Source organism: Chrysochloris asiatica, unplaced genomic scaffold (genome assembly GCF_000296735.1).
Source record: "Chrysochloris asiatica unplaced genomic scaffold, ChrAsi1.0 scaffold00033, whole genome shotgun sequence".
Classification (NCBI taxonomy): Eukaryota; Metazoa; Chordata; class Mammalia; order Afrosoricida; family Chrysochloridae; genus Chrysochloris; species Chrysochloris asiatica.
The window spans coordinates 22055707-22082887 of NW_006408551.1; the positions used below are offsets into that span (position 1 = coordinate 22055707).

The 27181-nt window shown below is 35.7% G+C and overlaps 1 protein-coding gene across 2 annotated transcripts in view; it reads left to right on the forward strand.

The window, feature by feature from the left end:
- Positions 1-26335, forward strand: part of RAB3IP (RAB3A interacting protein) — a 47134-nt gene extending 20799 nt beyond the window's left edge. The window contains exons 4-11 of one of the 2 annotated variants that reach the window (XM_006859549.1): positions 1957-2052; positions 5860-5937; positions 6637-6840; positions 12297-12425; positions 14078-14190; positions 22916-23015; positions 23109-23178; positions 25965-26335. In XM_006859549.1, the coding sequence (XP_006859611.1) occupies positions 1957-2052; positions 5860-5937; positions 6637-6840; positions 12297-12425; positions 14078-14190; positions 22916-23015; positions 23109-23178; positions 25965-26047 (873 nt within the window). In that variant the 3' untranslated portion in view covers positions 26048-26335. The remainder of the gene's footprint in view (positions 1-1956; positions 2053-5859; positions 5938-6636; positions 6841-12296; positions 12426-14077; positions 14191-22915; positions 23016-23108; positions 23179-25964) is intronic. The other variant, XM_006859550.1, reaches the window with a different exon arrangement.
- The last annotated feature ends 846 nt before the right edge of the window (positions 26336-27181 follow it).

The window sequence follows — 27181 nt, forward strand, 5'->3', positions numbered from 1 at the left end:
TATCCTCACATTTGCACCTACACTTCCACTGTCCACTCTGGCTCAGGTCCTTTCATTTTGGGATATTTGTTAGTGAATTTTGGGTTCTGAGGCTTCTAGGAATGGTATTCCATTTTCACTTTCTGCTGCTCCCATTTAAAACTGCTGATGTTCCATCATTGTTGGCAGATGAGAGCCACATTCTCTGATGTTCTGAGATTTGTGGGAATTATCCTTTTCCTAGTTGTATTGAAGATGCCATCACTGGGGTTTTCTGACTTCCTAGTGGTTATAATAGTAAGTTTCTGGGGTAGGAACGGCCAATTTACAAATAACTCTCAAACTTCCTTTTAATATTATTTAAATTTGCTCTCATTTTCAAATTATTTGAAGCAACCAACAACAAATTCTTAATCACAATCACTTCTACCTGTTATATGCAGCTTTTAAATAATTAAAAATACTTTGAGCCTTTTCTAGCATTGAAAAAAATCCTACCATCATTGAGTCGATTCCAACTCAAATCAACGCTACGTAGGGTTTCCAAGACTGTAAATCTTTTCAGGAGCACACAGACTTATCTTTCTCCCAAGGAACAGCTGGTGGGCTTGAACCACTGACCGTGCCCTTCCCCAAAATGTAAGACTAAATAGAACTGTATGCACCTGTTCTAATACCCCTACAGATTTGACCTAAAGCCACTGTAACGGGATCTCATTTGTAACCCAGGAACTGCCTGTATTTAGTTTTCAGGGGTGGTCTTTGGGGGTATAAAAAACTATTCATCATTGTGGTGGTGGTTATGTGCCATGGAGTTGATTCCGACTCATAGCGACCCTGTACAGGGTTTCCGAGGCTGTAAATCTTTACGGGAGCAGAAAGCCTCATTAGTTTATGTTAATTGTTGTGGAAGGATTTGGAAAAGGCTATTGAGAATATAACAACTTTGAATAATATAATCAGTGTTATTGAATTGTACATGTAGAAATTGTTGAGATAACATGTTTGATTATGTATGTTTTTACTCCAATAAGATACATTTAAAAAATTCTGTATAATTAAAGCATGAGTAACACATTATTTTATGAATGTAATTGTAAGTGATACATATACGAAACTTGAATTTTTTATCTACAAGTTTTAAGACTACTTTAAAATATAAAATTGCATGTTTTTAACTTTTTTTTTCTTAAATGTTTTATTGTGGATTATGTGATAGTTTACATGGGAGAACATTAGTTTTACATTCATTCTATCGTATATCGTTTCATTGCTCTGGTTACAATCCCCTTCATGCAATCCTTCCTCCATACCCCCCAGGTCTTCAGCACACAGTCGCTTTCCCTCTCTGGATCTAAAGTCTCCATGTTTTTAACATTTTAATAAAGAAATTTTAATATCTGTTTATGACATGTTTAAACAAAAGATGAGATTCTCATCATTAACTATCCTCTTGATTTTAAATGCTGATATGCATCATTTATTTCTGGTTGCAGTTTAAATTGGGTATAGTCTCCTATTGGAAATTTTAGATTAATAGTTTGGTAGATGAAATGATCTATAAGTAAAATTTTAAAGTAAAAATAAAGAAATTGAACATTATTGAAATTATTATATATATAATTGAAATTCCTTATTTGGTAGAAATAAGTATAGTCAGGTAAAGTTAAGGGAAGAAAGAAATGTCAAGTCATTTTCTTGTTTATTTTTACATGTAGTATATGTTGCGTACTTAATCTTTGGATGTTTGAGAAAAAGAAGTGTGAAAATGTGTAGTGCGTTAGTTGGGATTATTTATAATTTTAGATTTTGTTTGACAGTCTTCCATATAGCACAAGCTAGATAAGCATTTTCATTATGAATATTGTGGTGGAAACAGTATTAGTATTTTGTAATTTTGTTAGTAAAGATTATATAGTCTACTGAATAAAATTTCACAGTATGGAAGTCTAAAGTAAATTTGTCAATTTATTATAGGAATTGAAGTTAAAAGATGAAGAATGTGAGAGGCTTTCTAAAGTACGAGATCAACTTGGACAGGAATTGGAAGAGCTCACAGCTAGTCTATTTGAGGTTAGTCTGTTTATATCTTGCAAAGAACAATATCTTAAATTAATTTCATATTGATAGAATTGTTTTTGAGGTAGTTTTGAAAAAGATGACGCCTACCACCGACTCAACGGCACTTAACAACAACAACAACAACCTTGTATCTACGAAACAAAATAAGACATGTAGGATTTATAACTTAAAATTATGTTAAAAAGGAAAAAAAAGAAAATGCAAGTATTTCAGGGCTACCTTGTTGTTAAGTGCCGTCGAGGGGCTATCTTAGAGTAACTTTATATGATTCTACAACAAAGAGTACAAACCTTTTGAGGTGGTCATATGATATAGGATTACTTCTATATATTCTCTCTAGCATGGGACTGAACCCAAAATTTCTAGCCTTCTGCAGCATTGTTTCTTAGTAGGCAGCCATTGGTATTGCAGGAGATTTAGTATCTTTGACTTTGCCCAGAAAATGCTAGTTGTACTGCTTGATCCATTTTGTTCCAATTTGTATGTTTTTCTGGGAGCTGGGGATGGGATTCGTATGGTTAAGAACCATCTTTTGTCTTCTGTGGGTTGAGATCTTTAGCCTCCTTAAGTTCCTTATAAAAAATGCTGATTTAGCAATGAAATTTTCACTTCAATGTTTACTTTTATTCCTCTCCCCCCAAAATTCATTTTTAAACTTCCAATGTAATAAATTATTTTAGGGGAAAAAGGAAACATTTTATCTTGTTTTATTTTTATTTATGCAACATCTATGCCAGTTTAAGAGGATTTGCATGTTTTCTTATATAATTGTAATCCTAATAATAATTTTTCTTTTTCTTTAAAATTACATTTTTTTACTACATAGTCATTACTAATGTAATGATAGTCATAATCTATCAAGTGAATATTTCACAATTTTTGTCATTACAACTAATATTGCAATGAATTTCTTTAGGCAGGTAGACCTTTTCATGACTCCTCTGCCCTATAACCCCTTGTTATCCTCCCATCTTTTGGGGGTCATTTAAATTCATGAATATTTTAAAGGTAATTCATTTATTTGCTTAGTTAGCTAGTCATTTAAAAATAACTATTAAATGAGGATATATTTAAGAATAGTGAGAGAAGCAAAAGAGCTGAAACAAGAACTCTGTGACTTGTTACGTTTTTATACATAGAACCCTAAGACTTTTTCTCCATTATTTATGGTTAGAAGCAAATTTTGTAATATTATATGAAGACTAAGAAAGCAAATTATATTAAGCTACTTAAGTTCATTTTGATTTTCTGCCTACCTGTCCTTATTTCTACCATCTACATGACATACATGTAGATTCTGTTAGATAAAATAGGAGGAGACTAGAAAGAAACTTCTCCCTCTCTATAGCAGGGTGTGAAATACAAGAAATGCAGATTGTGTATTTAATGAAAAGGTCTATCTAAAGAATGCAATTTGGGGCTCTTTGAGTTGTGGTGTTGGAGGAGAATACTGAAAGTGCCATGGACTGCCAAAAGAACCAACAGATCTGTGTTGGAAGAAGTGCAGCCAGACTGCTCCTTGGAGGCCAGGATGGCCAACTTCGTTTTTCATACTTCGGACATATTGTCAGGAGGGACCAGTCGCTGGAGAAGGTTACCATGTATAGTAAGGTGGAGGGTCGGAGAAAAAGAAGACCCCCAGCGAGATGGATTGGCAAAGTGGCAGCATCAGTGGGCTCAAGCGTGGCAACAATTGTTAGGTTGGCCCAGGATTGAGCAGTGTTTCATTCAGTTGTGAACAGGGTCACTATGAGTCAGTACTGACTCGATGGCACCTAACAACAATAACAATCTATTTTACCACTGGCTGCTCTACAGGAATAAGATGAGACTTTCTGTTTCCATTCAGATTTAAGACCTGGGAAACCCTAGGGAGCCGTTCTACTCTGTCTTGTAGGAGGATCACTGTGAGTCAGAATCAACTCAGTCACAGTGGGTTGATTGGTTGGGTTAATTTACCTTAGTTTACAGAATAGATGATTAGCAGTGGTCAGTGTCCTTGACACTGTTATGTAATTTTTGAAAAGAAAGTACATTTTAAGATGATTTCAGTATTGAAGAAAGTTGTATTTTAAAAAAGTGCTGAAAGTGTTTTTGTGGTCTTAATTATGTGTTCATAATGTAAGCTTATCATAGGATTAAGATTTTTTTCTGCTTGCCTTTTACATGTGGGTATAGTTTTCAGCAATTAAAAAATATTTTGAGTAAATCCATTTTGAATACTTCTGGTAAGTTTCACATGTGAATTAAAATTGAGAGTTTATTATTATATATGATAAATAATCTTAAATGTAATTATCCTTTGTTGTACATAGCCAAGTTGAGTCCTTAAAAGTATCAAATACTTAAGAAAAGCTTTAGTCATGTTGTGTTTCCTAACACGTCGGATTTTGAAGTCTGTTGAAAGAATGCTGTACATTTAACATGGAAAAAGGATTTTGAGATGCTTTTTAGACTCTTTTCTGCCAACCAGTTTTAATAAATACCTGTGAAATGCCTAGTCTTCCCCCCCACAACAGTGTGTGAACCCTAATGCTTCTTATTGCACTTAGAATAAAATTCAGAATTCTTACCTTGATACTTTACTGGCTTATTAGAATTCAATCAGAATATAAGCTCTTATCTATAGGAACCTTGTCCAGTAGCTAATGAGTACCTTAGAACAGTAGTACTTTACAAAGAGGTAAATAGTAAATGCATAAAAAGGAGTTAAATGAAAAAAACCCTAGAGTTTGTGGAATTAAAACATGTAGATAATAGGGTAAATTCTTGATTTGCCTTTTTAGATTGCGCTGCTTAAAATCGTCATTTTAACCTTTTGTGACTATTTCCATTGGAAATGCCAAGGCTTCTCAGGTGTCCATGCCTATCAATTCCAGCATTGTTGTTATGAATTGGAACCTGAGTAGGTTCCAACTCATAGTGACCCTATATAGGGTTTCCAAGGTGTGTTAAAACTGTTTTCATTTATCTCTTGTGTGTACCTGTGTTGTTGTTAACTGCCTTTGAGTCAGTTCTGACACACACAGACCAGTGTAGGGTTTCCAAGGAGTGACTGGTGGGTTTGAAGTGCCGATCTTGTGGTTAGTAGTCCAGTGCTTATCCTGCAGCTCCAGGACTCCTGTATACCTATGCTATGACAAATGTATACTATGACCAAATGACAGAAATTAACTGCAAAGAGTTGTCTTTGACATTCCTTATATAAGCATTGATCAGAGTGATTGTTGAAGACAACTTGGCTACTTCAGTGATAGTAAGTACTGAAAGAAGGAACCTGTCGTCCTCGTTCTGAATAGTTTATATATCTGATGATAGTTTATATAGTTGCTCTTTTAATACCTGACATTGAATATAGGTGATCCCTGACTTACAATGTATTTGAATTACAATGTACTGTATTTAAAGTCATATGTTGTGGGTTTCTGTCTTTTCCCTGTTTTTTTTTTTTTTTTAAACATCTTAACAACAACAACATTGTTAGTGATATATGTTACATATAATGTTGCAATATGCAATATGTAATTGCTGATGTTACTATTCTCAGAAGTTCATTGGCAGATATTTAGTGTTATGTTTTAGTGTTCAGAACACCTGTATTTAGAGGCAATAATGAAAACTAAGAAAGCTTAAAACACAAAAGTGGTATCCGACTTACATCAAAACCAATTTTTGATGCAGTCAGCAGAACTGATTCCTATTGGGGACTACCTGTTCTTACTTTCAGGCTAAAGTCTTTGTTTCAGTTATAGGCACTGTATACTTTGTTTCCAAAATGTAAGACTGTTACTTTTTCAGGAAGCTCATAAGATGGTAAGAGAAGCAAATGTCAAGCAGGCAACAGCAGAAAAACAGCTAAAGGAAGCACAAGGAAAAGTAAGTTTTTACTGCTTTTAATGGTATAAAATTTGAAGAATTAATATTAACTAGATATAATTAATAAAGAACCTTGGTAGTGTACTGGGTTACATGTTGGACAGCTAACTGCAAGATCAGCAGTTCGAAACCACCAGCCATTCTGCTGGAGAAAGTAGTTTTTCTGCTTCCATAAACATTTATAACCCAGAAACCCAATAAAGGGTCACTCTGAGTCAGAACTGACTCAATAGCATGCAACAGTAGCAGCAGATAAAATTAATAATGAACATTTTGATATTTATGTTAGAACTGTACAATTTGAAGGTTATGAATCATGTATTAGCAAGAATATATAATCACATTTTAAAATGAATAAATTTTTATTTTCTTGATTAAGAAAAGCCACATAAATCTTACTAGAATTTGTTATTTTAGGAATGGACTACAACTAATTGTAAGCTATTACATTTTGAAGTTTCTGAATATACATAAATGTGAATAAACATTTTTAATAAATTTTTAAAAAATTAATTCAATATTATGTATAGCCTGTGAATACAAACCATATGGAAACATTAGAAAAATATGTTTTGTTTTCTTATTACCCTATAGGAGATGCAAACAATTTATTTTTATCTTCGAGAGATATTGCTACATTTAGTTGTATCTGTCATAAAGCGTATTTAGTATATGCAACTTTGTTGATTTCTTTTCAAGATCGATGTACTTCAGGCTGAAGTAGCTGCATTGAAGACACTTGTATTGTCCAGTTCTCCAACATCACCTACCCAGGAGTCTCTGCCAGGTGGAAAGACACCTTTCAAAAAGGGGCATACAAGGAATAAGAGTACAAGCAGTGCTATGAGTGGCAGTCCACAGGACCTTAGTGTGCTGCAGCCAATTGTAAAGGACTGCAAAGAGGTAACTAACTCATCAAGGAGGATCCGCTCTCACTTGAGTGATGCTTAATAATTTTCGCCATCAAATTGTCAGTTAGCATTTCTGCCAGCAGTTTTATTTTCAGTACAAAGTATGCAATGTTAGGGTGGAAAAGGCTTTGTCTAGAGGTGGCCAAGTTCAGGAATTCTTTAATTCCGTTCTCTGCTTGGCAACCTTGGAATACATGCTGGAAACTTGGTAAGTTTCTTAATGTTGATATTTCATTAGGGAGCAGACTATCATGTCTTGTATGTTGTTGTTAAGTGCCGTTGAGTCGGTTCTGACCCATAGCGACCCTGTATAGGGTTTCTGAGGAGTGACTGGTGAGCTTGAACCACTGACCTTGCAGTTCAAATGGCTTTGCAGTCTGGTGCATTAACCCACAGTGCCACACCAGGACTCCATGTATTGTATAAAGGTAGCTTAATTATCTGACTAGTCTACATCTGTTACTAGTGTGCTCTAACAAAATAGGAATACAGTGCAAATATCAGAAATGTGTGAAATTAAGATGGTTTTCTTGAAGAATGGTGCACTGCTTTTCCTTAAACTCTGGGAGAAATAGAATTTTATATTGGCAAGGAAGTCCTGGAGTTTGTTCAGGCAATTAAGCAACAAAATTAAAAATAATGGCAGTCTTGTAATTTTTAAAGGATACAAAGGTAACCAAAACAACACACGATTCTTTTGAATAAAAATTGTATAATTATAAATTGTTTTCCTTAATCATTGTATACTATGAAAAAACATGGTATTACCGGAATCATTTCCAAGGAAATTTGATCAACAGTCAGGAGTACCTCCCTCCTTGTTTTTTCTTAAAAGTTGTTTTATTATATTGTTGAATTCAAATCTTTGGTTACTGTCTTTAATTTGGAAGAAACTGAATGTGCTTTTTCAGCTAAACTAAGTATGCTTGCATGGAAAGCAAGCATTCATTAAACTCAGCCGAGGTTGTTACCTGTTTGAATTGAATTGCATTATGCTTAGTTGTTAGTAAAATGATGCTGGTGACAGAGTTCAATACTTGTTCAAATCTGAGTGTGACAAAATACTAAATTCATACTAGTTTGTTAAATATCTAAAACTTTTTTAGCCATACCGTTCTCATTTCTTTGGATTTAGGTAATATTTTTAATTGCATGGTACAAATTTTATTTTTGCTAGGTTCCTCAGTATCTTCCCCTTAATATTTACACTAACAAAATTTAAATATGTTTTCTCATGAAACACTGTATTAAGTTGTACTTTCAGTTTATGCTTTCTAGGCATAGAATATGTTTTGGTGTTTTGTGAAAATTTTATCACAAAGTCTTATTAGACCAGGGAAATATATAGATTAGACCTGTGTTAATCTTACAAAAAAATTCGAGTGAAAATGAAACATGCCCATATCATTAGGAAACATGATAGAGTTGGGGGCGCTTATTCATGATATTATATGGAGTCCTGGTGTGGCGCTGTGGGTTAATTGTGCCAGACTGCAAAGCCATTTGAATTGCAAGGTCAGCGGTTCAAACTCAACAGCTGCTCCTTGGAAACCCTATATAGGGTCGCTATAGTAGCGTAGTGGTTACGAATTGGGCTGCGAACCTTAAGGTCAGTGGTTCGAAACTACCAGCTGCACCGCGGGAGAAAGATGAGGCTTTCTACTCCCGTAAAGATTTACACCCTCGGAAACCCTATACAGGGTCGCTATGGGTCGGAACCGACTCGATGGCACATAACAACAACAACAATCAACAAAATGGCACTTAACAACAACAATTCATTATATTAAGGACATAATGGTTGTAAACATTGAATACATACACACACATCCATGGTATCTAGCTTTTGGATAAATTCACTTAGATTTGAGTTTGAACTCTTACTGCTACCTTCTTTCACATTGTAATTGTTTTGATCATAGACTGACCTCCTAGATCCTCTGAATTTGTTCTTACAGTTTTATTCTGTTCCCTTCCATTTGTCGATTGAGTTCCAGGTGATGCTGCCACATACGTCAGTCTCTAGTTGTTGTCTCTTCTTGTTTGTTCTCAGCCCACAGAACTCCCTTTAGGATGTTTTTCATCACAGGGTTGGATTTGGTAAAATCCCTTAGCTTCTGTTTATCCTGGAATGTTTTGATTACACCGTCGTATTTGATTCACCACTTTGCTGGGTAGAGGATTCTTTGTTGGCAGTTTTTTTTTTCCTTTCAGAGTTTTATATATGTCTCCCCATTGCCTTCTTGCCTGCATAGTTTCTGTTGAGAGATCCCTAGCTGCTTTCAGGATTATGTCCTTATCTTTCATTTTGGAGAGCTTGGTTATTATATGTCTTGGTGATTTTCTTTTAGGATCTATCCTTCCTGGGGTTTGTTGAGCTTGAATGCTTATCTTTTCACTTTTCAGGATGTTAGGGAAATTTTCTTCCAGAAGTTCTTCAGGTCTCTCCTCTGTGGACTTGTGTGCTTCTTTCTGTTCAGGAATGCCAATAATTCTTGAGTTATTCTTCTTCATGTTGTCCAACATGAATCTTAGACCTTCTTCAGATTTTTAAATCCCTTTTTCTGCTTGTTCTTCTGTCTTAGAAGTATTGAGAGATTTATCTTCCAGCTCACTAGTTCTGCCTTCCATCTCTTCAGTTCTACTTCTTTGCCCTTTCAGTGTATTGTCCATTTCTGATATTCTATTATTAGTCATTTGGACCACTTGCTGTAGGTTTTGAATTGTTGCCAATGCTGTATGTATCTTTGATTGTTCCTGTAGCCCTTTCCTGACTTCTTCCTTATTTTTCTCAACTCCATTGTGAAGTGTTTTGATACATTTTATAATCATTTTTCTGAATTCCTTCTCAGGCATTTTCAAAGCCTGCTCTTCTTCCAGTATGGAGTGTAGGTCTACTTCCAGCTCGTTTGTCTCAGTCACTTTATCTTGTTTCTGTACGTGTACTAATAGGGTCATCTGTTCCTGTTTTGGGGCATATTCAGTAGTTAGTTGTGTTCTTAATACTTAGATGGGTGTGTTTTTTTTTTTTGCTTTCTGATTGCTTGCAGGTAGATGTGGTCAGGAAACGAGCTTTCCTTTTCCCTCTTCTTCCTGAGAAATTTCAAGATGCCATGGTTGGTCATTATGACGTAACTCAGAATTTAATTTTTGGCCTGTTTCCTCTTAGTTTGCCTGTCCTACTTCACAATCCCCATTCAGGCCTTTTTCCTAATAACAAATAGTTCAGGGTCGGCTGTGGCCATTTTGCATGGTAGTTTGGTTTTAAGTGGAAACTGTCACTTTACATTTTGAGGAGATCTATGTGCGTGTGTAATAGAACCCTCTGAGGGTGAGGTGTCCACTGGCTTAGACACCCCCTCTAGTCACCAGAATGGAGGTACGCAGATAGCGAGACACCAATGAACAGATACAAAAAAAGAATGTCCACACTTATCTCCATGGTTCTGTCAGGTGTCCATGGCTGCTCTGATCCTTTCCCCACTCAGTCTTGCCCAAAGTAGCGGCTCTGGGAACAGCTTAGTGCCTTTGATTAGAAAGCACTGGATTTTTTGCTTCTGCTACAAATTCCACTATCTGTAAACCTTCCAACTTTCTAAATATTCCTTTATATATGGTTCAGAGTTCTGGGACCAACCCCTGAGCTTTCTTGGTCCAGTATTCTGTGTTGTTGCTGATGGAGCTCCTCACTGCACTTCTACCCTCTGTGCCATCTTGTTTGTTCTGCGCATAGTTTTACATTACTGCCTTTAAACTAGAATCTTTCCTTAGAACACTTACCTTCCTTGGCATGTATGTCCTTTATATGATAAGCTTTACAAAGAAATGAATTTATGTGAGTATTGCTGCTTTGCCAGTATTCTTTATCCTTTTGCCATTAGCGTTGATTCAGGAATTTATGAAATGGGTTGAAAAGAATAAAATAATTCACACTGAGATTGCTACCACATGCCTTAAAAGATAGTCTGTAGGAAAGCTAGAGTACACTCAGCCTTTTGCTTTTGTCATATAGACCACCTGCACATCTCACTAAGCTGTCCCTGAGGCCAGGGCTGTAGGCAGTGCTATGTGTGCCATTTCTAACTGCAAGAGCAGTAGGGAAGGATACTCAGTGTCTGGGTGACTGGGGGTAGGTGTGGCTTTGTATCTCCACAGATTGTGTTGAACTGGGATGAGGAAATCTGAGGATGGATAGGGAAGCTTTACTGTAGGGAAGAAAGAGAGAAAGAACAGGAGGAGTGAATGGGAGGATGAGTGGCAGCAATAGGTCATTGTTAATTTATGTGGTAGTTACTATATGTCAATGTGCTAATAAATACCCAAATAAATGTTACATTTTAAAATACTTTAGAAGGTTGTATGAGGGGACTTCAGAAAGTCTATGAAAAACTGGAATTAAAAGAAACTGGAACTTTCCATGAACTTTTGAAGCCCCCTGATATATGGGCTACTTTTAGTCTTGTTGTTTATACAATAAACACTTTGGAAATTCTTTTTGAATTGCCTTCAGATGGTAACACAACAATTAGTATCGTTTTTTTACTCTAAATGAGGTATCAGAATTTAATCAAACACTTAATTTTATTAACTTGGCTCCATATTGCATTTTGACAATTTTCAGAAAAGATTTATCTTTTTTTTATATTCAGAATTATAGCACTTGTGTCTTAAGAGGAGTGCCAACATTATTATTAATTTTTTTCACCTTTTTACTGTGAATTGAGTTAAGGTTTACCAAGCAAATCATCAGTTTTAGATTTAAAAAAGTATATACCCTTGCTTCATTGCATTTCCAAGTTAACATTTCCCTCTATTCACTTATCTATTGCTTTCCTCTCTGGGTCTCCTGCCACCTTCATCTTTCCTCTGCTAACCTCCCTGTTGTATATTGCCTGCCCTGTCACCCGTGTTAACATGTGTCTGCCCTCTAGCCCATGAACAACAGTCTGCCCCCATAACCAGCATAGGTTGTTTCTTTTATCAAGAAAACCTTTTACAGCATTGACCTCATATAATATTTGTCCTTTTGTGATCGACTAATTTCACTTAGCATAGTATCTTCCAGGTTAAACCATCTTGTTAGGTGCTTCACAGATTCATCATTATTTTTCAACATTTTGCATACCAACATTTTGTTTGGGGGAGAAAGTAGAGGATAATGGTGATCCCTTTTCAGTTTATGTGATCCCTTTTAGCATCATCGGACACCCATAGTGGATTCATTAAAAAAGGAGTTAGTCATTCGTCACATGGGAGTATAAATTTGGACGGCTTAAAAATAAAAATTGTTATGTGTCACAACTAATAAAAAACTGTCCCCCAAGTATTGTTTTAAATGAAGAGCATTTATTTTTTAGTAATGTTTCAACTAGGTTTTAGTTTTGTAAGGTGGTTTTATGTTTTGTACTAAGTTGTCTAAATCTGTTATGTTTTCTTTTGGTTTGTCAGGCTGATTTGTCCATGTATAATGAATTCAGATCTTGGAAGGATGAGCCCACAATGGACAGAACTTGCCCTTTCTTAGATAAAATCTATCAGGAAGATATCTTTCCATGTTTAACATTCTCAAAAAGTGAGGTAATGTATATTTTTTCACATCAGTGGAAATACAATTAGAATTGTTTCTGTACTTTTTACTAAATTGTATTACATATTTTGAGATTTTACATAAATAAAGATCCCGGATGTGATGCTGTAGAATAATCAATCACTGGACTGATAACTGCAAGGTCAGTAGTTTAAAACCACTAATTGCTATTGGAAACCCTATATAGGATCACTATAAGTTGGAATCTAGATCACACAACAACAACATAAAGCACTTGGCTGTTACCCAAGAGGTTGGCGGTTCAAACCCACCAGCCGCTCAGTGAGAGAAAGATGTGGTAGTCTGCTTCTGTAAAGATTTACAGTCTTGGGAACCCTATGGAACAGTTCTACTCTGTCCTTTGGACTCCTGGTGTGGCACTGTAGGATCAGCATTGGACTGTGAACACCAGTTCAAACCCACCAGCTGCTCTGAACAATAACAGCTGTGTCTTCCGGGGTTGCTGTGAGTCAGAATTGACCCCATGACTATGGTTTTGGATTTTACATAAATAATTTATTATAAAATGCCATGTTTTCTTTGAATATTAAAATCATAATTTCTTGGCATTTAGTTACTATACTGAACATCTTTCGTATTTGAATAGAGAATCATTTACAATGATGTGTACTTGGTTGGATTGAAGTGTTAAATATGTACTGGGTGTAGGGCTGATATCTTGATTCTTGGTTCAAAGCTCAATGTAATGGATGTTCTATACTCTGTACTTTCAGTTAAAGGTATTGAGTTTTATCTGTGATTTAAAAATCGTATTTAGTTTCTACATCATAGAAAGGACAAACAATACCCTTTTCTTGTCTATGTCACACATTGTTATGAGGATAAAATGAAGTTGGTTAAATAGCTTTTTAAAGATTGAAGGCGCTATACAGATGTAAGGTCATAGTTATAAAAGGTTATCGACAAGTATCTTATAAATCAGTATTTAAGAAGTTTAATCTTAAGAATGTTATTTGTAGGATTTTGAGGACTTAATTGTAACACTGCTGATAAGGAGAAGTTGAGATGGACAGTGAAACGTTTTTGATATGTAGATATGTTGTTCATTGTGTCTCTGTGCCTGGTTTCTGGCAGGCCAGTCAGTATTAGTGATCTTGGCAGACTAAGGAAAGTGTGCCTATTTCATGTACTGTTTATCATTTATCAGTTGCTGTCATCTCCATCTGGGCATTTAATATTAGATAATTAAGTAATTCTTTTGTAGACTCAGTCTTGTGCATATAAACATAAGCATAGAAAATACAGAGCTATATATTTCTGTGTTATAAATGACAAATATTATTTAGCATTACATAAATTTAGCAAAATAAGCATTAGGATACCCATTTTGAAGTGGCATTAACAGTGGATGTTAATTGTGAGTGAGGAGCAGACATAGACTAGAATTGATGCCTTTAATCCTCTTCCACATAATAAGAGTTAGTTAGCTATAATTGAATTGCCTTATAACAGTGTTTGAATTAACCAAGTTTATGTGTTTCTTTTCGTTTTCATTGACTGAGGCCAAGATAATGAACTTGAGGAAGAGAAACTTTAAAAAAATTAGCTTACAGTAGAATACAATTTTGATGTTTTTCTGCCAGGATAGCACCTAATACCTGTTTTATTGTTTTTATTAAAGTTGGCTTCAGCTGTTCTGGAGGCTGTGGAAAACAATACTCTAAGCATCGAGCCAGTGGGTTTGCAACCTATTCGATTTGTGAAAGCTTCAGCAGTTGAATGTGGAGGACCAAAGTATGTTTTCAATTTCATGACCTGTGAAAATACTGAGTTTTTCTCATGTGTTGCATGCGTATTTGTCATTCATTTTTCCTAGTTTAAATATAGATACATTTCTCATCAGTTTACTATTTTAGTGTCAGTGAGACCAAAAGACACATCCGTAGACAATACGGAATATGACATTTCAGACTTAGCATTGAGAGAGCCCTTTTCATTGTGAAAATTGATGCTTATGGCTCTGGACAGACCACAGATTAGAAATTTATTTTAAAGCCACATATCGTGACCTGTTGGTGGGTCAGGTCAGTTTAGTGGGTGATTGACCAAAAAAATTTATTTGTTAAACATGGAGGGGCTTCAGAAAATTTGTGGAAAAATGAAATAAGAAGATAATGGAATTTTTCTATGAGCTTTTTTAATCCCCGTCATACCTGTATGCCAGTGTGTGTTGTGTTTCTCTGTAAAATATTTCTTCCTGGGATTTGTGGGCAGACACTGAGTTCGACTAAGTGTTTGAAACAGGAACCAGGATCCTGAAAGGACTTGATTAGTCTTCTTCCTTACTCTTTTTATAAAGGACTCTCACTTTGGTAAGTAGTCAGTTCTGTCTTATTTATGTGAGCGATATTAGCAATTATAAGTCTTCAGAGGAGTAAGACTCCCATATTTCATAGCAAGGCAGCCGTATTGTCTGCAATCCCTAGAAGGAGGGAAGACTGAAACCGATAGTACTTAAAAACCAGCTCAAACAACCTGTGCCTAAAACCTTTGACATCTAAAGGTTTTTCCTACAGCCATTTGTGCCTTGTCCTGTGTTTTGGGAAAAAAAAAAAAATCAGAAAACTTTTTTGAGGAAGCTGCCTGAGGGGTTAAAACTTGATCAATTTAGAGAATAGAAAGGCATGACTCCTGTCATGGTCATTTTGAACCCAGAATAGGGGAAAAAAATGTAGGTTGAGAATAACCATTTGTTGTCACTAAGTGCTGTTGAGTTGGTTCTGACTCATAGCAACTCTGTATAGGATTTACGAGGAGTAGCTGGTGGTTTGAACCATGAACCTCGTGGTTCACAGTCCAGTGCTTATCCTTTAGCACCACACCTATTGTAGTAGTTTCACTGCTCTCCCCCTTTCATGTTAATGCTCATTATGTTCTCAGCAAGAATACCAAAGGCTGGTATTTGGGACAAGTTAATAGATAGAGGTTACCCAGTCACTGTGAGCCACACATGTAGCTGGAGTTGCGTCCAATTTTACTCTTACCTGTGCTATACATGTAGATAGCGCAGTGGCCTCTGAATTTAAGGGAAGATATTTACATTCCTAAATTTTATTCCTAAAACACTCAAATATTTTTATCCTAATTTTCACCCAATAAAGGAGAAATTAAATTTAATGATAAGTTTCTGTACTTTTAAGGCCTCTATCATATATTATTTTAAATGTAGCATATCATAGTTTTTACTATATTATTTAATTTTGTTAACTATTATGAATTGAGTGAAGGCTTACAGAACATTTTTATATTCAGCAAATCGTGCATTTCACATCAATGATTGAAACCCACTCAGTGTAATACCACCTATTCCACTTCCTTCTTGTGTTTCTTGTTTCCATTCCTTCTTTTTTCCCAATATTTCTGAATTATGCCCTTAGGCAAATGCTATGCTTTTGATCTTGAGTGGTTGACCGTTCTTTGGTGTATGTACCTCACTAGTACTGTTATTCTTCCCTCCCTCCCTCCATATACTTATCTATTGTTTGGCTGAAAATTGAGAGACAGAGGTGATTTCAGTTCCAGACCTGAAAGGTGACAGTCTCTGACTGGTAAGCCTGGTCTTTTTTTTATGATTTTGAATTTTGTATCACATTTTTCCCCCAATATACCCACGACCTTTTAAAGTGATCCTTTTCAGAGCAGTTAGTATTGGTAGCTGGGCGCCATTTAGTTTTTTTAAGTCTCAGTGTCATAGAGAATAATGTTCACATGGTCCATTAGTCCTTTGGACTACTTGTTTCCATGTATCTTCAATTTTCATCACTTTTCTTTTCCTCCAAAAAGGAAGACATCAATAGTTTCACCTTCAATGGCCACTCATGAGTTTTATGGCCACTCATGAGTTTTTAAGATGCCAGTTGGTATGTACCAAAGTTGGATATAGGATAATGTCTTTGTGGACTATGTTATGCCAACTGACCATCATGTACCATGAGGCCCCAGGCCCAGTGATTAAGAAGTTTATATAACTTTGCCACTTGTGTGCTCTGCTCCATTCATGGATATGTTTGTAGCAAAGGTAGATACCCATGTACAAATACCTTCTGTTGTTGGGAATATGTATCTTTATGTATTTGTTGATATACTGCCATTCTCCCTTCCACACCCACTCAGCCTGTGTGTCTGTCCATGTTTCTACCCATGTTGTTGTTTTTAGGTGTTGTTGAGTCAGTTCCAACTCTTAACAACCCTGTGCACAACAGAAAGAAACCCTGTCCGGGTCTACACGATTCTCACAATTGTTGTTACACTTCAGTCCATTGCTTCTGCTACTGTGCCAGTCTGTCTAACTGGGGTACTTCTTTTTGTCACTGACCCTCCATTTTACCAAGCTTAATGTCCCTCTCCAGGGCTGATGAAGTACGAGATAAAATCTCTGTACCCTGGCTTCTAAGGAGCATTCTGGCTGTACTTCCAAAACAAATTTGTGTGTTCTTCTGGCAGTACGTGGTACTTTCAGTATTTCTCTTCAGCACCATAACTCAAATGCATCAATTTTTTTAGTCTTCCTTATTCATTGTCCAATTTTCACATGAATATGAAGCTATTGAAAATACCATGGTGAGTCAGGCCCAACTTAGTCTTCAAATTTATCTTTGCTTTTGAATAGTTTAAAGAGGTCTGGTACAGCAGATTTGCCTAATGCGTTATTAGCAATGTGCCATTTGATTTCTTGACTGCTGCTTCCATGAGTGTTTGTAGTGGAACAAGCAAAATAAAGTCTTTGACAACCTCAATCTTTCCCATCTATCATGATGTTATTTAGTGGTCCAATGGTAGGATTTTTGTTTTGTTTTTTACGTTAAGGTACAATCCGTACTGAAGGCTGTGGTCTTTGCTCTTCATCAGTGTTTTAAAATTCGTCTTCTCTTCCAGAAAGCAAGGTTGTGTCATCTGTATATTGCATGTTGTTAAATGAGTCTTCCTCCAATCCTGATGCCATAGTCTTCATATAATGCAGCTTTTCAGATTATTTGCTACGTGTACCGATTGAATAAGTATCATGAAAGAATACTGTCATGGTGTATATCTTTTCTGATTTTAAGTCATTCAGTATCCCCTTGTTTTGTTAGAACAACTGCCTCTTGGTCTGTGTTCAGGCTCCTCGTGGGCACAATTAGTGTTCGAGTCTGCCCATTCTCTGTACTGTCATCAATAGCTTGTGATGATCCACACAGTTGAATGCCTTTGCCTACTCAATAAAACACAAGTTAACATCTTTCTGGTATTCTTAGCTTTCAGCCAAGATCCAACTGACTTCAGCAATGATATCCCTAATTCCACGTCCTCTTCCGAATCCAGTTTGAGTTTCTGGCAGTTTCTTGTCTGTGTACTCTTGCAGCCATTTTGTAATTATCTTCAACAAAATTTTACCTGCATGTAATATTAATGATATCGTTAGATGATTTCCACATTTCATTGAGTCATCTCTTTTTGGATTGGGCAAATATGGATCTCTTCCATTCATTTGGCCAATAGCTATCGTCCAGATTTCTTGGCATAGATGAGTGGAGCACTTCCAGAGTTGTATCAGTTTATTGAAAGATTTCAGTTTGTTTGCCATCAATTTTTGGAGCCCTATTTTTCACCAGTACCTTCAGTGCAGCTTGATTTTCTTTCTTTAATATCATCAGTTCTTAATCATATACTACCTCTTGAAATGCTTAAACATCAATCCTTTCTTTTTGGTACAGTGCCTCCGTGTATACCTTCCATTTTCTTAAGATGCTTTCTTCACCATTAAATATTTTGCCCATGGAGTCCTTCAGTATTGTAAGCCAAGGCTTGAATTTTTTCTTCAGTTCTTTCAACTTGAGAAATGCTGAGCATGGTTTTCCCTTTTGGTTTTCTAACTCAAGGTGTTTGTGCATTTCATTAAAATAATTGACTTGTCCTCTCAAGTTGTCCTGTGCAATTTTCTGTTCAGCTCTTTGACTTTCTCATTTCTTCCATTAGCTTTAGCTTCTCTGTACTCAGGAGCAAGTTTCAGAGTCTCTTCTGACATCTGCTTTGTCTTTTCTCTCTTTCCTGTCTCTCAATGACCTTTTGCTTTCTTCTTATATAGTGATTTTTATGTCATCCATAATTGTTGGGTCATTAGTGTCTAATTCAGTAAATCTGTTTTTGAGATTACCTCTAAATTCAGGTGGATGGCTCTCATGGGCTTGTTTTAGTTCTTTCCAGCTTCTTCCTGAACTTGCATATGAGCAATTGATTGTCTGTCCCACAGTCCACCCCTGACCTTGTTTTGTCTGATGATATGGGAACTTTCCCACCATCACTTCCCACAGATGTGATCAGTTTTTTCCTGTGTATTTCTTCTGGTGAGGTCCATGTGCATGATCACCGTTTATGCTGTCTTAACAGGTATTTGCAATGAAGAAGTCATTAGTCTGCAAAATTCTGTCATGTAATCACCAGCATCATTTGTATCACCAGTGTCGTATGTTCCAACTACTGACTCTTCCTTTTTGTTTCCAACATTCACATTTCTTTCACTAATAGTTTTCAGTACATCTTAATTTCATGTTTGGTCTATTTCGAACTCGAAGGAAAGAGGAGTAGCTCACTGGCTAGAGGGTGGTAGATACATGTTGGGTAAGGCAATATAAAAGGAGGAGGTGGGAGTCCATTCTTCCATTGATGAGCCTTTAGGTTGTCTTCACCCTTTTGCTGTTTTGAATAGTGCTATGATAAATGTGGGTGTGCATGTATATATTCATGTTGTGGCTCTAATTTTTAGGATATATACCAAACAGAGGGTTTGCTGGATCACATGGTATTATGATTTCTAACTTTTTGATGAAGTGCCATACCGTTTTCCACAGCGATTATATCATTTTACAATCCCACCAGCACTGTATGAGGATTCTAGTCTCTCTGCTCCTTGCCAGCATTTGTTGTTTTGTGAACTTTGCTATAAATGCTGTGATGAGATGATATGTCATTGCTGTTTTGATCTGTTAATTATCATGAGCATTTCTTCATGTTAGTTGGCCACTTGAATGCTGTTTTTGATGATATGTCTGTTCATGTCCTCCACTCCAGTTTTTAAATTGGATTATTCCTCTTTTTCTTGTTGTAATATTGACGTTTTCTATAAATTTTATAACATAGTCTCTTACCTGATAATGTCAATGACAAGCAGTTTTTCCCTAGTCTGTTGGTTTCTCTTTTTCCTGTTTTGATGCAATATTTTGATGTTAATGTAAAGAAGAAGATAGTTTGTGCGAACATTTACAGAGCAAATTAGTTTTCCATTCAATAGTTTACGTATTTTTTGTTTTGTGACCTGAGCTGCGATCCCTGCACTGTGACAGCACTTGGCCCACTTCCTACCCAGATTCCTCATTTCCACTCGTCCTACTTTTCGTCCCCTTCTGAACTATGTTTTTGAGCAAGTGCTGGGCTTTTTTTTGTTTTTGTTTTTTTTCCCCTCCCTTTTGTCTTGTTCTGAGGGTTACATTCTTCACAAGTATTATTGTTTATAATATGGGTTTATATATTGTTTGGTTGAAAGTGGTTTCTGAAGGCAGGCTTAATATGTGCAAATATCATCAAATAATGACTATGGTAATATCAGCTGAAGTGTGTTTATAGTATTTTAGTAAAATTCATTAGGTTTAAGGAACAATTTAAGGATACTGTACTTGTGGGAATGAGGTTAGAAGCCAAGGTATTTTAGAGTACTTATTTGGTTGCGTAGTGGTTACAAATCGGGCTGTGAACCTTAAGGTCAGCAGTTTGAAACTACCAGCTGTTCTGTGGGAGAAAGATGAGGCTTTCTGCTCCTGTAAAGATTTACAGCCTCTGAAACCCTGCTCAGGGTCACTATGAGTTGGAACCGACTCCACAGCACGTAACCACCACTACCACCACCATTGTAGAAGAAACTGAAGAATGATCCTCTTTTATGAAATGTGTATATGACTCTGGCCAAGTTTCTCGTGGATTAGATTATGAAGATAATGGCTAAATGAATGGCATAATACTTTTGAGGAAGACACGAATCATTCCAGTTGGAGGAGATTAAGCAGGTAGATTGATTTGATCTGGATACTGAAGCATGGGTGGAATTTGGCTGTCCCAACTGCACGAGTTCATTATTTGTGCCCATTCCAAAGTTAATCCAACAGAAAATGGAAATTACTGAGCAATATCATTAATATCAAGGAGCTCTGGTAGCATAGTGGTTATGAATCGGGCTGCAAACCTTAAGGTCAGCAGTTTGAAACTACCAGCTGTTCCACGGGAGAAAGATGAGGCTTTCTGCTCTTGTAAAGATTTACACCCTCAGAAACCCTGTACAGGGTCGCTATGAGTTGGAACCAACTCCGTAGCACACATAACAACAACAACGATCATTAATACCACACTCAAGTAAATTTTGTTGAAGATAATTTAAAAATGGCTACATCAGCGCGTTGACAGCAAACTTCCAGAAAGTCAAGATAGATTCAGAAGACAATGTGGAATGAGGGATATGCTGATGTCGGATGGATCTTGGCTCAAAGCAGAGAATAACCAGAGAGATGTTTACCTGTGCTTTATTGACTACGCAGAGACTTTCAACTGTATGGATCATGACAATCTGTGGGAAGCATTGCAGAAAATGCATATTCCAGAACACTTCATTGTGCTCATGAAAGACCAAGAGGCAGTCACTCAAACAGAACAGGGCAATACTGAATGGTTTGAAGTCGGGAAAGGCGTGCACAAGGGTTGTATTCTTTCACCATAGTTAGTCTGTATGTTGAGCAAGTGATCTGAGAAGCTGCATTATATAAAGCAGAAAAATGTGGTATCAGGATTGGAAGAAGACTTATGAACAACCTTTGATATGCAGTTGATACAGCCTTGCTTGCTGAAAGTGAAGAGGACTTGAAATACTTACTGATGGCAATCAAAGACCACAACCTTCAGTGTGAATTGTACTTCATTGTAAAGAAAACAAAAATTCTCACCACTGGACCAATAAATAATCTCATGATAAATGGAGAAAAATTTGAAATTGTTAGAGATTTCATTTTGCCTGGATCCACTGTAACCACTTGTGGAAGCAGCAGGCAAGAAATCAAATGACAAACTGCATTAGGCAAAACTGCTGCACAAGATCTCTTTAAAGTGTTAAAGAGCAAAGATGTCACTTTGAGGATTAAGGTGTGCCTGACCCATGTCATAGTATTTTCAATAGTTTCATATACATGTGAAAGTTGGACAGCAAAAAAGGAAGTCATTTGAGGTATGGTGTTGGAGAAGAATATGAAATGTACTATGAGCTTCAGAAGAACAAACAAATCTGTGTTGGAAGAGGTACAGCCAGAAGTTCTTTAGAAGTGAGTATGGCAAGACTTTATCTCGTTTTATCAGAAGGGACCAGTTCCTAGACAAGTACAGCATGCTTGGTGTAAAGTAGAGGATCAACATGAAAAAAGGGGCACCCTCACTGAGCATAGCAAGGATCCTGAGAATGACACAGAACCAGGCAGTGTTTTGTTCCGCTATGAGTTAATACAACAACAATAAAAAAACAAAAAAATAAAATAAAATAAAATCCTGTATGTAGGCTATTACCCTGCAAGCTTTTAGTAACATGTGAGGCTTGCACAATCATCATTAAGATATTTTCAAACTAAGAAAGTAGTTGAACTTCTAATGGAAATCTGAAAACTGAATTTACCTATATGTAAATGTGTTACTGGAGTCCTGGTGTGGTACTGCAGGTTAATGTGCTAGACTGCACAGTCTGTTTGAACTGCAAGGTCAGTGGTTCAAGCTTACCAAGTGCTCCTCGGAAATCCTATACAGGATTGCTGAGGGTCAGAACCAACTCAGTGGCACTTAACAACACCATCACCACCAAATGTGTTACTAGATAGGACAGAATTAAATCACACAAAGCACTTCTTTCTCTGGGGCCACCTATGTCACCTTCATTGTACTTAATAACTAATGATTGTTGTTAAGTGCCTTCCCTGTATAGGGTTTCTGAGGAGCGGCTCATGGGTTTGAACCACCAGCCTTGTGGTTAGCAGTTTAGTTATCCTATATTGCCACACTAGGACTGATTAGTTATATAAGATATTGACTTTTCCTTTTGAAGTATCAACTTCATTGCTCAGAATTTTATCATAGAAAAAATACAGTTTTTAATATTTTGTCTTGGTAATGGTAAAAGTAGAATTAAAATAAATATTTAAGAGTTCTCTAGACAAATTCAGAGGTTGTTTAAAACATCTGGTTTATAAATATAAAACCATGATTAATGTTTGGTATTAAGCTTTTGCTAGAATGTAAGACCTACCAGAGCAGGGATGTTGTCTTGTTAGCTCACCGTCTAGAACAGTGTCTGGTTTGGTTCTTGAAGACTTGTTGTCTGACTGATTGAATACACAGTATGTACAGAGTGTAGGGACAAAATACTTTGGATAGTAAACGAAAATATGTCATTGTTTTACAGAAAATGTGCTCTCACGGGCCAGAGTAAGTCTTGTAAACACAGAATTAAATTAGGAGACTCAAGCAATTATTACTACATTTCTCCTTTTTGCAGATACAGGGTAAGTAACTTAATCATGGATTTTAATATAGTTTATTTTGATAAAAGACATTTGATTAATAGTGACTTTTTTTTTCCTTTTTTTTTTACCTAGATCACTTCTGTATGTAACTTTTTTACTTACATTCGATATATTCAGCAGGGACTTGTGAAACAGCAGGATGGTAAGTGTTTTTCATTTGTTATAAATATTTACATAAACAGTTTCGGCTGAAACATAGTAGTAATACTCAAAGTTTATGTTTATAAAGAATCACTATTACAATTCCAATAAAATAATGTAATTTGAAAACAAACGTCTTTTTTAACAGAACATATTTTATTTACTCCTTTTAATTACACAATGTTTTCTGTAATTGTAATTTTTGGTATTAATTGTCTTAACTCTTAGAAAGTATATGATAACTCATATTATAAATAGAAGCGTGCAGACTCACTGTTGACTTTAGTCTTTAAAAAGTGAAAATGACAAGGTTTAGAAGTGGTCAGGTTTTCTTAATTGCTGGAAACCAAGAAGGAGCTAACATTTTTTTTCTATATTTTCTACTTTCACGTGTGAATTAATAAAGCAGTCATGAGGATAATTCTGAATGGAATAAAGATTACTACTGCATTCTAAATCAGCAGAAACATGCAGATGATAGATCCAGGAAAGCCAACCTCATGCAAGTGTTTTAATGTTTTTAATAGTCTTGTATGATTACTGATGGTTCAATAGCCGAATGTCATAAAAATTGACCAGGCCTAGCAGCTTCAAAGCAGAATTTCTTGAGTACACGTGATTATTTTAAAATAGACAGGTACTTGGTGAATTACCAACAAGTCTATGCTAGTTTTGTATTACAAGCTGTAAGGCATTTTATTTTTTTAACCACTGAAAATATTCTTTTAAAAAATATATTTGTATATATTTTCTTAGCTACTGAAGGTAATTGTTTTTAATATTCGTATGTGTAAACATTAGTAGAAGTCCATTCGAAGTAAACCAGCAAATCTTGATTCTGAGGGGAAATTAGTTACACTGATAAAAACGTCATTTAGTCATTTTTAATCTCTGATATGTTGAAAACATTCATACAGATGTAGAATCCCATAATGAATAAGTTGAAATCTGTCTAGAGTGAATGTTGAGTTTCAAGAGGCTGCTCACCATAAAAGAAATATTTAAACTATATTTTAATAATTTTTATGACTAAAAGTAAAATATTTTTGATGCCTGTTTATGGATAATATAATTTAAGCTGGAAAACATTTTATTTCTGTTAAGTTAAATTGTTAATAATGTTTTTATTATTTAAAAGTTTTTGTTGAGAAGGCTGAAAGCTTATTTTATGAACTAGGAGGGAAATATCATGAGTGGTGGTGGAGGCAATGATGGTAATAGTGGTGGTTGGTGTCTTCTCAGTTTCTATCATCATCTACTCCATACTATTTGATAAGTATCATATACTGTGAGGGTTTGCAACAAATACATTTTATTAATATAAAACTGTTCACTGTTTGTGCTTTGTGTCAAAATAATTTAGGGCATCTAAATTGAACTTCTGGTGCTGTAGGATCAGCACTGGACTTCTAACCACAAGGTTGGTGGTTCAAACCCACCATCTGCTCCTTGGAAACCCTATATAGGATCATTATGAATTAGAACCAGTTACGTGGGATTTAGCGACAACTACAATTCTAAATTGAAGGAGTCCTTGTACCTCAGTGGGTGACTCCACAGGAGAAAGATAACAGGAGTCTGCTTCGTTAAAGATTACAGCCTTGGAAGCCCTATCGGGCAAGTTCCACTCTGTCCTGTAAGGTTGCTATGAGTTGGAATTGTCTTGATAGCAACTAAATCTAAAGCAGGATTCTACAATTTAGCCCTATTAACATTTTGCACTGGACAGTTTTTGCTATGGGAGTCTGCCTTGTGCGTTGTAGGATGATTAACAATGATTAGTGGCCTTTATTAATCATTAGGTGCCAATAGCCACCTCTTAGGTGTGACATTCAGCTATTTTACCAGATGTTACCAATTGTAGCCTAGAGACAAAATCTCTCTTGGTTTAGAATCCATGATACAAATCAGTCTAATCTGATCATATGTCAGATGAATACTCTTAATTGTGCGAAATAATAGAACATTTTTTCCCCATTATATTTGGGGTTTATTAAAGTATATTGTTAAAGTGTTGTTGAACTGATTGTGACTCATTTCAGCCTTTTATGGGGTTTCCAAGGAGCATAGATGAATAAAATTCACACATCATCCTTTGCACATAATTATTATTTAAAATTTAGCATTACACAAAACCTTTCCCTAAGATTACTCAAAAATAATGTGACTAAGTTTCCTGGACTGTCTTGTTTTTCTTTTTTCCTGCTCACTCTCTGTTAATGTTACTGAAGAGTGAAGTGGCTAAGATAGTAGCAAACTAGAGCAAAAAGGTCCATAAGTTAGCTAATAACCTCTTGAATAATTGAACATGTAATGTAATTATTTATGGAGGTAACAGCATTGGTATTTACAAGGGACACTGAAATGTCTACCTTCTTTTGGGATAAATTTTTAGCCATTGATGTATCTAGCAAATAGTTTTTGTAAAACTGAATTAATACTACTCCTGATGTAGCCATAATAGGATAAGCACTGGATCGCAAGGTCAGTTTGCACCACAAGGTCAGCGGTTCAAACTTACCAGCACTCCTTGGAAACCCTATATAGGAGCTGACTCAATGGCCCTTAACAACAGCAACAACAACAACATTTACTGAGAAAACGGATATTCACAGTGCCTGGAAAAGTTTGTGTGAATATCTGTTGAATGTCTAGGCATTAGGTCCATCATTAGGAAATGCTCACTTGGTGTTTCAACCGATCCTAAATTTTTACTGCAAATGATTAGAAATAATTAAGATGGTGTTTCTTGTATGTTTTACATATTTCTCTCTTCTATTTGTATAGTTGACCAGATGTTTTGGGAAGTTATGCAGTTGAGAAAAGAGATGTCATTGGCAAAGCTGGGATATTTCAAAGAGGAACTCTGATGCTCTCTTCTCCTGGGAACATTCATGAGCCTCCCTGAATAACTGGAAAATGGCTGAATATTTTTTATGGTTACTAGGTATTTATTTCCAAGAAGTAGTGGGCCCAAGACTTTTTCACTCTTTTGAAAATTACACGAAGAAGTACTGTGATTTGTTTTAAACTGATTTATGCTGTGTTTGCTTATTCTGTAGTTCAACACATTATAAAGAAGAATTACAAGTGTACTAGTGATTGTAATTTATAGTTGCAAAATACAAAAAAGCTAAATAAATACATGTTAGATTGAATGTGTTTTGCTTTTTCTTTGTCTCTGCTTAACATTCCATATAGGGTCTTCTCAACAACCTAAAAGGCAAAGAAGAAGGCTTGGTTAATAGGACTCAGCTTTCATTCCCTCACTAGAATGGTGGTTCTAACTTTATTTGTTTTATTTATTGGGCTTTGAAAAAAAAATTTTTTTACTGCAAAAAGATTGCAAGTTATTTAATTATTCTGCTCTCTGTAATTAAATTCCTTTATTATGGTTATTTGTTAAGTATAATATTTATAGGACAGCCACATTTTATCCCAGACATGCATCCTTGAGCAAATTAAAAGAAGGTATTCATACTTTCCATATGCTGATCACTGTGTAATGGGCATTGCGGGGACATAGAGGTAAATAAACAGCTTGTTGTGGGCCCAGAGGAGTTTGATGGTGTGTGGGTTGAAAGAATAATACATGCAAAATATATACTGATCATAGAATTACTTAATCTGTAAGTTCCAAGTTGTAAAACTGCTATTGTATATAGGAGCTACTTAGTACAATTAAAAGTAAAAAGGCTCACAGACCTATTTCTTGATAGTTATTTTAATATGAAATAAAAGTATAAGAATATTGTTAGTAAACATATAAAAGCAGAAAGAAATGAGCCACTACTTCAGTCTCTTCATCCAGAGAGAGCTACTTAAATGTTTCATAGACACCAGTCTTTCCATTTTTAGATACTATCTACATATATAAGCACATATCTGAAATTAAAAAAAAAAAACTTGCTTTTTTTTTTAAACTAATTTTTCCCCTCTTGATAAAATACCATTTTAATTAATGTATGATTATGACAAAATTCAACTTAGTTGTTTTTGAACAC